The sequence below is a fragment of the Lampetra planeri genome, chromosome 46 (assembly GCF_965212315.1).
Source record: "Lampetra planeri chromosome 46, kcLamPlan1.2.h2, whole genome shotgun sequence".
NCBI classification, from domain to species: domain Eukaryota; kingdom Metazoa; phylum Chordata; class Hyperoartia; order Petromyzontiformes; family Petromyzontidae; genus Lampetra; species Lampetra planeri.
Window position 1 is genome coordinate 7,610,330 of NC_136152.1, and position 14,316 is coordinate 7,624,645.

The following is a 14,316-nucleotide window of genomic DNA, read 5'->3' on the forward strand; positions in this document are numbered from 1 at the left end:
GGGCCCACGTCGCCTTTCACACTCAATGGGGGATCTTTGTCTTGTGTGTTTTTGTGTCTTTGTGTTGCAGCTATCCACAGAACAGACAGCACAGCTGGGGTCTGAGCTGCTCATCGTCAAGGTGACAATCTCAGCAGCCTGATGTAGCCACCGTCCTGAAAGGGATACACGCTTTGAAAAGGTCACACAGTCTCTTATTGTTCATGCTTCTGTTCTCGCCAGAGAGAGCCGAGCCGGCTCTTCTGACACCCTGGACTCGTTAATCTAGCAGTGGTTGTTCGGAGTAATACAACTTCCTCGCAGCACTCCAGGTTTCAATTGGACTCCGTTGGGTTGAGTTTCATTAAGCAGGATGGGAGTGGTGGCGCAGCACTGTGTGCACTGCACTGTGCACCTAGCAAACTCGCTCCCATTCTGGCCACGACTCACGTCGGTGGCGAGTGTGAGCTGAACCTGCCCCCCTCCCCCCTCCCCCTTCACCAAATTGGCCTTGACCAGCATCGTCACATTCCCCTTAAGCGACACACGGTGGAGCAGTGGATTAACAAAGGGAATGGCTGCACATTATTAAATATTATATTGTATTTATAAACGATACATGTTGAGAACTTGATCGCTTTTGTTTAGCTCGAGTAAATATGGAGCCTCAAATATGATCATAGTTCATGTAATGATTATATCAGTTTTGCGTGTGAATACATTTTTGGTTTTGCTCTCGGTTATTTTGAGCATCCCCTCCCTGCAATGTCCTGTAACTGCCACCACTGCTAACAGTCTTAGGCTGTGGCCGTCCTTGTAACAGAGCTGCTTAGTTAATTGGGGCCTTACCGGATGAAATGATCAAGTCTTCGTCTGAGTTGGGTTTATACCTCATCATCCGACTCGCCACAGTAGAGTACTCGACTCGCCATCATAAAAACAAAGCGGGACACGAGACAAACGAGACGATAAACACGAGACTTGATGGAAACTCATTTTAAGTCGACTCGTGAATCTAAAGATTCACGAAATCGCAGCAAAGGGAACGTTCACATGCTCAGCGTTCAGCGTGTACACGTTGCACGTGGGACTGCGGGGGGAGTGGGCGAGGGGGGGGGGGGGTGGGCGAGGGGGGGGTGGGTGTCGCGGGGCGGCTGCGTAACGACCACTCCGTGCATCTCGCACAGAAACTGCTGCACATCGTGGAGCAGAAGACGGCGGCGTCTGCTATCGACACGACGCTCAAGTTCACGCTGAGCGCGCTGTGGAACCTCACGGACGAATCTCCCACCACGTGCCGGCACTTCATCGACAACCAGGGCCTGGAGCTGTTTATGCGCGTGCTGGAGGTGAGAAGCCACAAAGACAAAGATCCCCCATATAGCCTTAAACATTGACTGTTGGGGCAAGTGCTGTTAGCGAGCACCTATGAAGGCCGGCAGGACACACGAGGGTGTGGGTGGCCAACACCACGCCGGCCACCTTTGTCTCCCTAGTGGCGATGTTTACTCCACACCGCACCAGGTACGCCACTTCTCTGCCCTTTGCTGTTGCTGGAGGGCGACTGCCTCCAACTGCCCAGTAGCGTCCTTCACGAGCCTCCTTCACACACACGCACAAACACAAACTGTTGTTCCACATTAAAATCTGACCACCTTCATCAATAGCACTGCCGTGCAACACTTCTGCCATGCCAAACTGAATGATGTTGCAATTAAACCACTGCGTGTTTACATTTTGTCCTTGTGGAGGGGTTTATTTGCTACTCAGTATCTGCTCATAGAAAACTTTTCTTTTGTCAATAAAAAATTGTCAGTGTAAACTTCCTTCAAATTCCCCAGTGTTTTCAAGCGTCGGAATTTAAAGGGCCATCTGCAACTATCAGTCTTTCAATCCCACACTGTGTCTGTGCTGAAGGGGCCATTGCCTGAATTTTTAATCCTTCCATATTGTGTTCTGTTCTATTGAAATGCTAACGACGGTGATGATGTCTTCGTGTGCATCACTGCCATGTAGGCGAAACATTACCTCAATTGCAAGAGATAGTGTGAATATGTCAATCGGTTGGTTAAACAACAGACCCTTGAATTGACGATGCTGGCTGAATGTTTCCACAGACTTTCCCCACTGATCCGTCAGTACAACAGAAGGTGCTGGGGCTGCTGGTAAGCTACACAACCACACATTTCATATGACGCGCACGTGCATGGAGTGAGATGCAGCAGCACGCCACGGCGTGGATTTATATTGCGTCTCGTAGGGAACACAAGCCGAGAGGATGCAAGCAGACCCCGGGCGGCCCGGTGGGAGAGCGAGCGGCTTTACCTCGTAAAATAAAAATAGAATGGGATACTCGCAGTCAAAGCACTTATGAGATGGTACATTTAAAAGTATGAGCATACCCTGCACAAATGTCATTGTTTTTCAACTCGCTCGTTCGTGGAGAAAGCCCACACCTACGAGGAGGGGACGACACTCGAACATCAGCGTAGACGGTGCCAGCTGCCCGTTAGCTATGTGAGCTGGATACCGTGCGGAGCCAACCGATGAGCACGGTTCGCTCCGTACGGCGCGAAAAGTTCAAGATGCGTACATACACAAGCACACCCTGTGGGAGCGAGGCCACGTGTGCTTGTGGACAATGGCCGTTCTTCACAGCACATGGAGAGGCCAGAGAGGTCGAGTGGCTCCTCTGTGCTGTGCTTATACGCGGCGTCCACCGTGCGGTCCCCTGCTGGCCACGTGACAGCTCAGTCTGGTGAGGCCTTACAACAGCCAACTGTCGTTCACCAAGTGGCGGTGATGTCACGACGGCGCTCGTGCCAGGCTAGGTGCACCTTGAGGCGACGTAAGGTGTCGAAGGTTTGCCGGCTGGAGGCTCGCATACACAGCCAACAAATATCCCCCCTGTAGCCTTGTCAAGACTGTTGGGGCAAGTGCCGTTAGCGAGCACTGATGAAGGCCGGCACGGCACAACCATTGCACAAACACACACACGACGTACGTGCGCGCCGTGCCGTGTCTCGCAGAACAACATCGCGGAGGTGACGGAGCTTCACCCGCAGCTCATGAGGAAGGGCTTCATCGAGCACATCGGGTAACACGCAGCACGCAGGCACCCCACGACACCGCGGCACACCACGGCACCCTCCGCCACGCCGAGAACGGCTGTGCAGCGGGCGTGCCGCACGGTGCGTTGAAAACTGTGGCAGTGCTGTGCGGTGTGTGGAACATACCGTGTGCGTGCTGTACGTGCTGTACGTGCTGTACGTGCTGTACGTGCTGTACGTGCTGTACGTGCTGTACGGGCTGTACGGGCTGTACGGGCTGTACGTGCCGTGTGCTGTATGTACCGTGTGCTGTGTGCTGGGTGTGGTGGGTGTGCTGTACGTGCGTGCTCTGTGCTGCGTGCTGCGTGCAGCTCCCTGCTGTCGAGTGGTGAGGTGGAGGTGAGCTACTTTGCGGCCGGCATCATCGCTCACCTCACGTACCGCGGGGAGGCGGCGTGGAGACTGGAGCCGCGACTACGCGCCACGCTGCTCCAGCAGCTGGTACCGCTCACCCCATACTTCTCACCCCATATGCACTCTCACCCCACACTCACGCGTGCACTCGCTTACTCACCCCGCACTCGCCCTACTCACGCACCCACTCCCCTATCCCGCACTCGCCCATTCACTTCCCATTCACTCACCCACTCATTCACTCAATACCCACCTACTCATTAACTCGGACGCTTACCCCACACGTACACTCAAATTCACTCACTCAGCCCACACTCCCTCACCAACTCACACAATGTAGGTATGTATGTTGAACTTCTTTCGCCAACATTACCCCACGCTCACCAACAAGACCTATGAAGGCCCGCACGGCACACGAGGGGGTGGGTGGCCAGCACCATGCCTGGCTGCCTTTGTCTCCCTAGTGGCAACGTTTTTACACATCGCACTTGGTACTCAATTGAGGCTGAGTCGACCTAGAGGAGGCCCAGGACCGGTTCAGATAATCGTTACTGGTGTTGGCCGTGAGCGGGAATGGGTTCGTAGCGCAGCATGCTAACCGCTGCTCCACCACTCCCCTCACCGACTCGCACTCACTCACTCATTCACATGATGATGCGCAGATTTGCATGGACGCTACGCCAACCGATGCCAACTCGCGCTCTCCCTCGCCCGCTCAACTCTCTCCTCCCCCCCCTCCCCCCTCTTAGCAAAGCGCCATCCTTGGCTGGACTTCCCCAGACTGCGAGATGGTTGCGTACAGGTGAGTCTTCCATGCTGCTCATGAACGTATTTCATCGCCGATGGGAAATAACCCCAGGGCCCTGTGGCGGTTCCTCCTGCCACGAGTTGGCCGGTTCCCAGTGCCATTTGTTTACTCTCAGTCCAGCTTCATTTGAACAGAGTCCCACCTGACGTGCATACCCTGGGCATTGATGCTGCAGCTACGCTATCCCACTGAACATTCAATCTACTACACCGACTTTTAATGCACGCTTAAAGGCTCCACCTCTCTCCCCTGGCTCTCAAGCGACACCGAGCTCGGCTCCGCGCCTCAAGGTTACGCTCATTTATGATGACTGTGAAATATTGCGCGCGTTAGATTGCTTTATTATTTCAACGACGATGATGATTATGATGTGCTCGTGTGTTGTTTGGCTTTTGTAATCTCAGCTGTAGCGCTGTCGCTTCTGCGAGGCGGCCAAGTGTGGCTGCTGCTGCTGCTCAGTCACCCCTCTGTCCGCGTGCACGCGTACGTACGTGTGCGCGCGTACGTGCGTACGTGTACGTACGTGTGCGCGCGTGCGCGCGTACGTGTGCGCGCGTGCGCGCATGCGCGCGCACGTGTGCGCGCGTGCGCGCGTGCGCACGCACGTGTGCGCGCGTGCGCGCGTACGTGTGCGCGCGCATGCGCGCGTGCGCGCGCGTGCGCGCGTACGTGTGCCCGCGCGCTACGAACCGTGCGACCCGAGTTCGATTCCCGACCATGGCTAACATTGACACATTGATAGGTGCTCCCTATACGCCCTTGCTCCAATCGTCCGTTGAAGGCTACATGGGGAATCTGTATCTCTAGTGGTGTGTGTTTGTGTGCGCGTGTTCACAGGTCATTCTCTCCGTTCTTCCCGCTGCTCAAGTGCGCCGACGCCTCGGCCGTGCAGCTGTGGGCCGTGTGGGCCATGCAGCACGTGTGCAGCAAGAACCGTACGGCTTTGCACGACTCGCTGCTACACTTCACCCTGCTGCACACTACACTCACTGCTGCACTTTATTTTAACCGGTCCTGGACATCCCCTGGGTTGACTCGGCCTTAACTGATGCGGGGTGAGCATTCACACGCCGAGCTGAAGGTGCGAGCCAGACTGTGCTGGCCTTAATAGGTGCTCGCCAAGAGCACTTGCCCCAACAGTCTGTTGAGGCTACACGGGCAGGATCTTTGTCTTTGTGTCACATTGCTCCCTCTGTGTGTGTACTGTGTCCGTGTGGAGCAGCGGGCCGCTACTGCAGCATGCTGCTGGAGGAGGGGGGCCGCCCGCACCTCGTGAGGCTGCAGCGCTGCCTCCGCACCGCACGCCACGTCCGCGCCATCGCCGCCAGCGTGCTCCAGCGCCTCGACGCACACGCCACCGCTTGCGCCGCCCCCGACTCGTAGCCTCCCCGGCCATCCGCTAGGTCCGCTCGGCCTAAATTTACGTGAAGGCACGGGGTGCTCCGCAGGAGGCCACCTGATGGCCAAGCGCAGCACGGCACAGCCGTGCCCCCCCCACCCCAGTACCTTGCTGCTCCCAGCATGCCCTGGGGCTAGCCAAAGCCGCCCTCTCCGCAGGGTGAGTGCAGTCCTAGGAACGTTTCCCAGCATGCTCTGGGCTATGATAGCAGACACTTTTCCCAGAATGCTCTGGGCTCTGAACGGTGGACCCAACATGCACTGGGTTCTGCGAATACTTTACCTGTTGGCAACAAGTCTCCCATTCTGCACCGGTGCCAACATGTGCCCGCTTTACAGCCTGCAATGGGGCATGGGAAGCGGTAACACCCGGGAGGGCACTGGGACTTGCTGGTAGCACTTCCTAGCATGCACCGGAGGCCTGCTTGGCACATTTACTACCCAGCATGCAATTGGTGCCATCGGCTCATCCCGTCGGGGCAGTGTGCACATTTCCCCAAAGTCACGTGGCCAGGAAAATGGGCTCCTCCCCAACTCACGGTACTTGTCGCTACGTGTACCCAATCTTACTTTGTAAAATATAGATATATTTAACTCTGGCCCCTAACAGATGATGATAGCAAATCCCAGCATGTCTTGCAAATTAACATGCCCCCCCCACGTGCATTAATAAGTGCGCTAATGCACTCTAGACTGTTACACACCTCTGCTGCCCTACGCAAAAGACTGGTTTACATGGATTTTGCAAGAAAGAGGAGTAATTTGCAAGATACCGACGCACGGAAGCACCTGAGGAGGCGGCGGTGGTGGCGGCGGCACCGAAAACAATGCTCAACGTGACTCGGGAGAAATGGTGTCATCCTTACACCGACTGTAGCACCGCAAAAAACACTATTAGTATTAAATATTAATGTAATTTGTGAAGGTGCCACACTCGTATCCTGACGGATTAAAAACAAGGGCGATTTTAAAAGAACCCGTTGTCTATTGTACATGTGAATATGGTGAATAATTGACTACACACGAGCTGGTTCTTTGTGCAGCGTTGCTGCCCACACGAATGATGACCACTCTGTCCAGCGAGCCAGCGAAAACGCTACATACATCCCTTCCTCCCTCGCGCTCTACGATCTCAGCCCCACTGCATCACGGATCTTGTGGGGTTTTTGTTCTCTTCCCTTTTTTGCACCAGATTACAAAGTGGATGGATTGATAAGATGATAAAAAAAAACATTTTAAAAAGGTGCTTTATATGAATCTGTTCCATACTGCATTGTATCAAAAGACTTCTGCTTTGAATAAAAAAAAAGTTAAAAAGTATTGCTGTTCTCAAACGCACTTTACACAGTGGTCATCTTTTTTGTTTATCTTGAGTCGGTGGTAACAAAAAATTGCACATTTTTATAGCAGGGTCTTGTATTCCCCAAAGGACAACCACTGTTTACTTTTCACGAAGTTGAACTCTTTTTATCAACCGGAGGGATAATTGACCGAGTTGACCTCTTGCAATGTAAAATAGATTTTGCAACAAACCTACGTCTGCACCACGCACTTTCAACCACAGCACCACTGCTGAGATGGGTTTTGCCCCCGCAGTCTTGAGGATTCCGAGGGATGGGTCTGTTGGTGAGTTTCAGGAGCCGAGGCCTACGAAAACCCCTCTGATTTGGAAAGCTTACCGGTAGCTCTTGCGTGAAATTCTCCCAAGCTCTGCATCGGGCCTGGGGATCGGGGCTCAATCACGCGGCGGGTGCCGTTTTTCCTCCATATTGAAGGTGGCAGAGTGTGGGAGAGACCGATCATTCGCAGCCCCACCATTTGGGGTGGCTGCAATTTCTTCCTTTCACGAGGATAACGACGGTGTTGATGAAGGTCTCTGGGCAAGGAGAGGCTCCAGGCTCGTGTGGGAGGTTCGAGTCAAGTGGAGCCACCGATCAGGATGGAAGTGACTACCTGCTCGCTGTAGCCACCCTTGTGCGCCGTGTTGTTTCTCCTTCCTACATTTGAATCGATCACCTTCACGCCAGAGGCCGCTTCCGGTTCAAGTGGCGTGAAGCGAGCCATTGCCGAGTTACTGAATCACGTTTGCACTATAAAGATCATCCTGCAGTCATCCCATGGTAGGAAGAAGAACTGAGATAAGGGTACTCCACCGCATCACTGTATCATTCCACATACACTGCCTTTTACCGCTTAGCCGCGCAGAAACCGTGTGACAATGGCACGTGTTCCGCCTTATAACCTGAGTCTTGTTTTGCTCGTTTGTTCTGAGCCCAACTTTTTTGCCCTCTTTGTGAAGTTCTTCGTTATTTTTCCTGTAAATTCCCATCGATCATTATAATGACCACATAACCAGTGGTCGTTAATTCTTTTTCTGCTATGCGTTTATTTTTACAATGCAATTCTCATACAACATTTACTTAATCACCACTGGAATCACAGTTAATTTTATTTGATTAGAAAAAACAATCACAATCATTGGCAATTAAAAAAATCCCATTCCACCTTAACACATTTAATTACAAATGTATTTTAAATACTTTACAATCATCAGAATCATCACAGTTCTTTTATCACCATGAAGGGCAGTTGGTTGATAGCGATGGGTGATGTTTTTAGCATACGTGTTCGCGACAAACCTTGTGGGTTTATCTTCATGCTACTTGGGTATGGCCTCTTCAGACCAAAAAGCAGATTAGGCAGCTTGATTCAGCACGGTTGAATCATTCAAGAGCAACTTTTCATGAAGACCACTGCCTGCCTAGTCCATAGCCCTAAATAGTCCTGGTCACATCAATGAAAGTACCAAACTTGTAACTCATCCAGCTAATCTGAATTGTCATGTTAATGAAGAATGTAACCATAACCTGAATGTTAACACTGAATGTAACAGACCTGACCAATCGCCAAATACTAATCCTTGCTCACTCACTTAAAGCCTAACACTGGGCTTGTTCTATGATTAATTATCAACCCTAAAGCCAAGTCAAATGATGCAATTTTATTGCAAGAATGTATAAATGTTGTCAATATTAACATATCCCTCTCTCCACATGAAACGGATTTTTTTACACAACTCCATGGCCTTCTGAGAGTGCTTAATTTCAGCAACACGAATTCAGTACAATCAAAACTCTGGAACGGTTCGACTTGTAGAGTCGAGGCTTGTTTGAACCAAATTCTGTGGTTGTTGCAGATACAAAGAAGGCACTCTGGGATCACGTTATGACCTCATGTCTGCCTCGTCCATCGTGCCTTCATTGTCACGCTGTATTTCGAGTGTTAAATCAGCAACTGGGATTCAACAATCCTTACGAAGGTAAATACAACACCCTGATTATTTCACACCCATTGTATCAATTGTAACTTCAATAAATATGGTTTATTCATAGGTCAAGCTGATGCAGTTGCTTGCCTAGATCCCCTATGAATCTTGCTGGGCTGGATCGTCCAGGCTGGAGAGAGGGGGGGGGTGGTGGTCAGCACTCCCGGCCTCGTGTATAATTATTATAAACGAGCTCGGGTGAATATTGCTTAACCAGGGCGAGAACTCAACACATTGGCTGTGGCTGAATTGAACGGCTCAATCGGTTGCCGACGTTTGCAGAAGCAAGGCAGCTGAATTGCCTCTCGTGGGATGCCGTGCAACAATTTAACGTGCAGGAAAATTGTGACATTTAACTTGGCTCAACACTGGTGCAAGCCATGGTCTCTATCCTAACCCTGGCCACTAACTCTAGCCCCCACCTCGCCCAGTCTCTGGTGTGAAGTCTTCACCTAACACCTCGTCTAGCCCACGACCCACTATAAGCACTCGACATGGCACTGACTTGCATGTACGTTGAACTTCCTTCGCACCGTACGTAGCCAACCGTGCTAAGCGGAGGTGCCACCGTGGCCCTGAGCGATCAGCACAGCTCCCCCAGGCCCTCGTAGCCCTGAACCCCGCACTTCTTGCCGGCGACACGGCACCCGAACGTGAGCGCCTCCTGCAGGGACTGGCCTGGCCACACGGAGACAAACACACTCTACGTGAACATGCACGTACACAACAAAGATTACCCCGTGTAGCCTTGACAGATTGCTAGGGCGAGCACCTATGAAGGGCAATCTGATACGCGACGGGATGGTGTGGCTATCGCCATGCCCGACCACCTTTGTCTCCCCAGTGGTAATATATACACACTGCACGGGGCACTCGTTCAGGTCGAGCCAACCTAGCGGAGGCCCAAGACCGGTTCAGACATTCGACACCGATGGTAGTCGTGAGCGGCAATTGAACTCAGGTCACCGGATTCGTAACCACTCTTACACTATCACTCCCCAACACAAATCACTCGCACCACGTGCACGTTGTGTATCTGATGTAGGGGTCGCGTGGAGACATGCTGAAGTCAGGTGGGGACCGCACCCAAGATAGACAAAGGCAGAAGATAACGAAGCCGCGTAAAAGGATACGGGATTGGAGGAGACTGAAAGGGGGAATATTTGGTGGTAAAGAAGCAGGGCCTGAGAGGAACTTCTAGAGAGTTCGAGAAGAGAGAATGTGGATCAGGGGTTTGTGTCGTGTGCTCGGGGCTCCAGGAGAGAAGGCATGGTGTGGGTGTGCACGTGTCATGGTGTACGTGGTGTGAAGATCTGAATAAAATCCCTACCAGACGATTCCTTCTATTGGACTCCCTTTCACACACATACACACACAACGCACTTACTGTTCGTTAATGTGTGTTTGTGCACGTGGGTGTGAGTGGGTATCTTTATGAATAACTTTGTGCGTGTACGACCATGTATCTGTGCGCGTGGGTATTTATGGGAATGAATGTGTGAACGTATGTCCGCGGATAACTGCTTGTGTGTACATCGGCATCTGCGTGTATGAATGTCCCCGTGAGTGTTGGGTGTGTGTGGCGCAGTGGTTAGCGAATTGCGGTACGAACCTGCCGACCCGAGTTCGCTCACTTCCAACATCAGTGATGAATATCTGAATGGTGTGTAAACGTTACCACTGGGGAAACACACTAGGGAGCCTAGTGTGGTGCTAAGCACACCACCCCATCGTGTGTCACGCTGGCCTTTATAGGTGTTCACTGACAGCTCTTGCCCCAACAGTCTGTTAAAGGCTATATGGGGGTTCTTTGGTTCCACATGGGTATCTGCGTGAACGACTGTGTGTGTGCATCTGTAGACACACGCGTGTAACCGTGTGTGGATGTACAGATGTATCTGTGCATAGACACACAGACACGCATATGACCGTTTATGTACGCGTGTATCTACGAGTGGAGCCATGCCATGCGTGTGTCGATGTTAACAACCTCGCCTGGTATACAGGAGGTTGTGGATTCGATGCCAACCCTTGACGCCTGCTGTATATTCGGAGTTTGAAAGTTCTCCCCGTGGTTGTGTGGATTTTTCTCCGGGTCTTCCGGTTTTCCCCTCCACATTTAGAATCATGCGTTTACAGTATTTGGCTGCTATAAATTTCCACACGATAAGCCATTTCGTCGAGCTATCATTTGTAACAGCCAGGGCGCTTGTGAAAAATCGCTACATAGCTCAGTGGGGACTTACCTGATAAAACGTAATAATAAATAAAATAGTGGCGCGTGTGTGCGCGCATTTGCGTGTATGCACACGCGCGCGTGTGCCCGTGCGTGCGTGCGGTGACGCACCCCGCGACAGCGCCGCGATGACGCCGGCGATGAAGGTGTCCCCCGCGCCGAGCGTGTCCACCAAGGTGGGCGGCGGGAACGCAGGGGAGCGCGCCACCTCCCCGCCCGGGCCCGTCGCCGCCGCCCCCTGCTCCCCCCACGCACACACCAGGACGGCGCTGCCACGGCGCGCGTTGCAGGGGCAGGGAGAACGCTCGGTGAACCCTACGCTGCTGCGGCAACGCGCTACTGAACCAAACTAGTTTTTAAAATGTGTTTATGGTTGCGACAAAACGCGAGCCCGGTACAATACGATGATCGACATTGGAGGAGAAAGAAACTTTGCGAGAATTCGAATTTGGTGAGACCGGACCGTACGCCAGGGGGGGGGGAAGTTGGACTCACTGCCCCAGGGACCAAGTGTTGGTAAACTAAAACCATTCTTTTTATTTTAACAGGCAAGGCTCACTGAGCTATGAAGCTCTTTTTAAGAAGCAGCCTAGCCACAAATAATGGCCCAATGAAGTGGCTTTATCATCATGTAGAAATGTATAGCAGCCAAATATTATAAAATGCACGTTGATTCGAAATGTGGAGGAAAAACCAGAGGACCCAAATAAAAATCCACACGACCACAGGGAGAGAGAGACACCACGAACTCTAAATATACAGGCATCAGGGTCGGGATCGAATCGACAACCTCCTGCGTACCAGGTGAGCGAGTTAACATGTCCAAGCCACCACGACGCCCCGAACTTGCAGTCGTGGGGACATTGTGCAGCGGCCACGTCACTCGGGCTCAGCTCCTCGTGGAATATTTCCCAAGGCCACCCTCACCGCTAACCCCTCGACCTCCTATCCCCTGGACCACCCCCCCCCCCAGTGCCGGATGAAGCTAGTACGGGGCCTGTAGCATATGTTATAAAGGGGCCCTAAATAAAAAAAACATAAATATTAAAAGACAAAATTTTTACTTGCATAGTAAAGTAATTGGATTTTTTCATTTGCTATACAGCCAGATAATATGACAAATCACTAACCTTAAACACCCAGTCGTTCATAAAAGTTGAAGGCAGTATAGTACTATAGTATAAGTGCAGAATCACTGAACCGGAATTGATAGCTTGAAAGCATTTAGCGCGGGCCCCTTGAAAGTGCGGGGCCCGTAGTTATATATGTAGCTACTTGTGCTACTAGGATCATCCGGCACTGCCCCACCCCACCCCATCAACTACTCAGCCCAGGGCAGCTCCAGCTGAATTTCGGCCCTGGATGGAAATCAAAGTCAAGGTGCCCTACGTATTCAGAGGCACAACACACATCGGCACATCCCTGTTTGCTTGTGCAAATGAGGTGGCATCTTGACCTTGAGGCCGTGTGAGTGTATGTGTGTGTCGGCAGGTGGTGCATCAGCCAGTCATCTTAGTCAGTCGACCCATAGCACCTGGGTCTGCCCTGTGACCTCCTGCCAGCGGGCGTTCGACACTTCACGTGGCCTCAACGTGCACATAGCCTGGCACAAGTGCTGTGGTGACATCACCGCCACTTCGTGGCGAATGGAGGTTGTTGTTGTGTGTGTGTAAATGGGGAAGCGGTAGTGTAGCGGTTAGCATGCTGTGCTACGAAGCTGGCAACCAGAGTTAGATTCCCGCTCACGCCCAACATCAGTGACGACTGTCTGAACCGGTCCTGGGCCTCCCCTAGGACGACTCAGCCTCAGGGAAACAAAGGCTGGCCACTCACCCCCTTGTGTGCTGTGCCAGCCTTCATAGGTGCTCGCTAACAGCACTTGCCCCAACAGTCTGTTGAAGGCTATCTGGGGGATCTTTGTCTTCTGTAAATGGGGGAGTGGTGGTGAGGCGGTGACCGCACTGCCAGCATTGGCTCAGGTTAACGGCACGTGATACCTGGTGCTGTGTGTAAACTCCAGTGCTGGGGAGAGAATGGTGGTGATGGCCAGACCCCGTCTCAACATCGCACGTAGGCTATGTGGGCGTCTTTGTCGCTGTACACGCGCTGTGTGCGGGTGGGTGAGTACCCTCGCTTCACTCTGCCGTAGAGCCCTCGCACTGCCGCTTCAGCTGAATCGTACCCAGCGTGCTTTGCAAAGTCCTTACTGATGAAAACCTGGAACACAACAGCGAGCAATACAACATTGTTCATCGCCGTTGGTGGGTCTGAATGACTGGTGGAAATTCCATAATTCCGTCCCAGGTTTCAGATTCTCCATAGGATGATCACAATATTAACAGGTTTTACATTCTTAGTTACTGAAAACAGATCTATCATGGTAGCAGTGTACATCTGCATGTGGGCGAATACCGTGTGGTCACCGATGGAAGAAATGCCCAAGCTCAACCCCGCTCCGCTCCCCATATGTGATGAGCTCCAGGATTATCTCGCTTACTTGGTCACAATGCATTATATCAAAATTTGCATAGATTGTAAATCATCCATTCTCACACGTAAACTTCAATGCACATATCCAGAGCTTAAGATTTGACGTTAACTCGTGACGTCCGTCGCACGCTTTGTCACGGGGTACATCGGTCGTTTTCACGTGAACTATGGATCATCGGTGCGGTGTAGCCATAGGCCATACACCTTGCCCACGTCCCCCACCAATTGACACGAACGCGCTCACCACGTCGCCGTGGCCCATCAGCTGATGCGTGTCGAGTTTCTCGGGCTTCTCTATCTCCACCGACACCGTGATGACTTCCCCGGGGTCTCGGCGTCCGTTCATCTCGTTGACACGCGCGATCATGCGCACCTGCTCGTCGCCGTTCCTGCCCTACGCTCGCGCGTGCACACAAATGGGAAAAGATTACATCCCCGAATAGACACCGACTTTTTAACAGACTGTTGGGGCAAGTGCCGTTAGCGAGCGCCGATGAAGGCCGGCGCGGGCACACGAGGGGGAGGGGTAGCCACCACCACGCTCGGCCGTCTTTGTCTCCCCAGCACTAATGTTTACAAGCCACAGCAGGTAATTATTTAAGGCCAAGACGACCTT

The 14,316-nt window shown here is 52.3% G+C and overlaps 2 protein-coding genes across 6 annotated transcripts in view; one reads left to right on the forward strand and one right to left on the reverse strand.

Annotated features, from left to right (window-relative positions):
* Window positions 1-6,969, forward strand: part of LOC144733383 (protein zyg-11 homolog B-like) — a 30,584-nt gene extending 23,615 nt beyond the window's left edge. The window contains exons 10-17 of the mRNA XM_078615273.1: window positions 71-121; window positions 1,167-1,328; window positions 2,097-2,144; window positions 3,009-3,076; window positions 3,401-3,530; window positions 4,193-4,245; window positions 5,089-5,186; window positions 5,474-6,969. Coding sequence (XP_078471399.1) covers window positions 71-121; window positions 1,167-1,328; window positions 2,097-2,144; window positions 3,009-3,076; window positions 3,401-3,530; window positions 4,193-4,245; window positions 5,089-5,186; window positions 5,474-5,634 — 771 coding nt within the window. The 3' untranslated portion in view covers window positions 5,635-6,969. The remainder of the gene's footprint in view (window positions 1-70; window positions 122-1,166; window positions 1,329-2,096; window positions 2,145-3,008; window positions 3,077-3,400; window positions 3,531-4,192; window positions 4,246-5,088; window positions 5,187-5,473) is intronic.
* KHK (ketohexokinase) overlaps window positions 1,179-14,316 on the reverse strand; it is a 36,071-nt gene continuing 22,933 nt past the window's right edge. For 4 of the 5 annotated variants that reach the window (XM_078615274.1, XM_078615276.1, XM_078615277.1 and 1 more), the window contains 4 exons: window positions 13,945-14,094; window positions 13,339-13,427; window positions 11,322-11,479; window positions 8,012-9,652 (listed from right to left, as the gene is read on the reverse strand). In XM_078615274.1, coding sequence (XP_078471400.1) covers window positions 9,558-9,652; window positions 11,322-11,479; window positions 13,339-13,427; window positions 13,945-14,094 — 492 coding nt within the window. In that variant the 3' untranslated portion in view covers window positions 8,012-9,557. Of the gene's footprint in view, window positions 1,582-8,011; window positions 9,653-11,321; window positions 11,480-13,338; window positions 13,428-13,944; window positions 14,095-14,316 lie in introns of those variants that run through there. The other variant, XM_078615275.1, reaches the window with a different exon arrangement.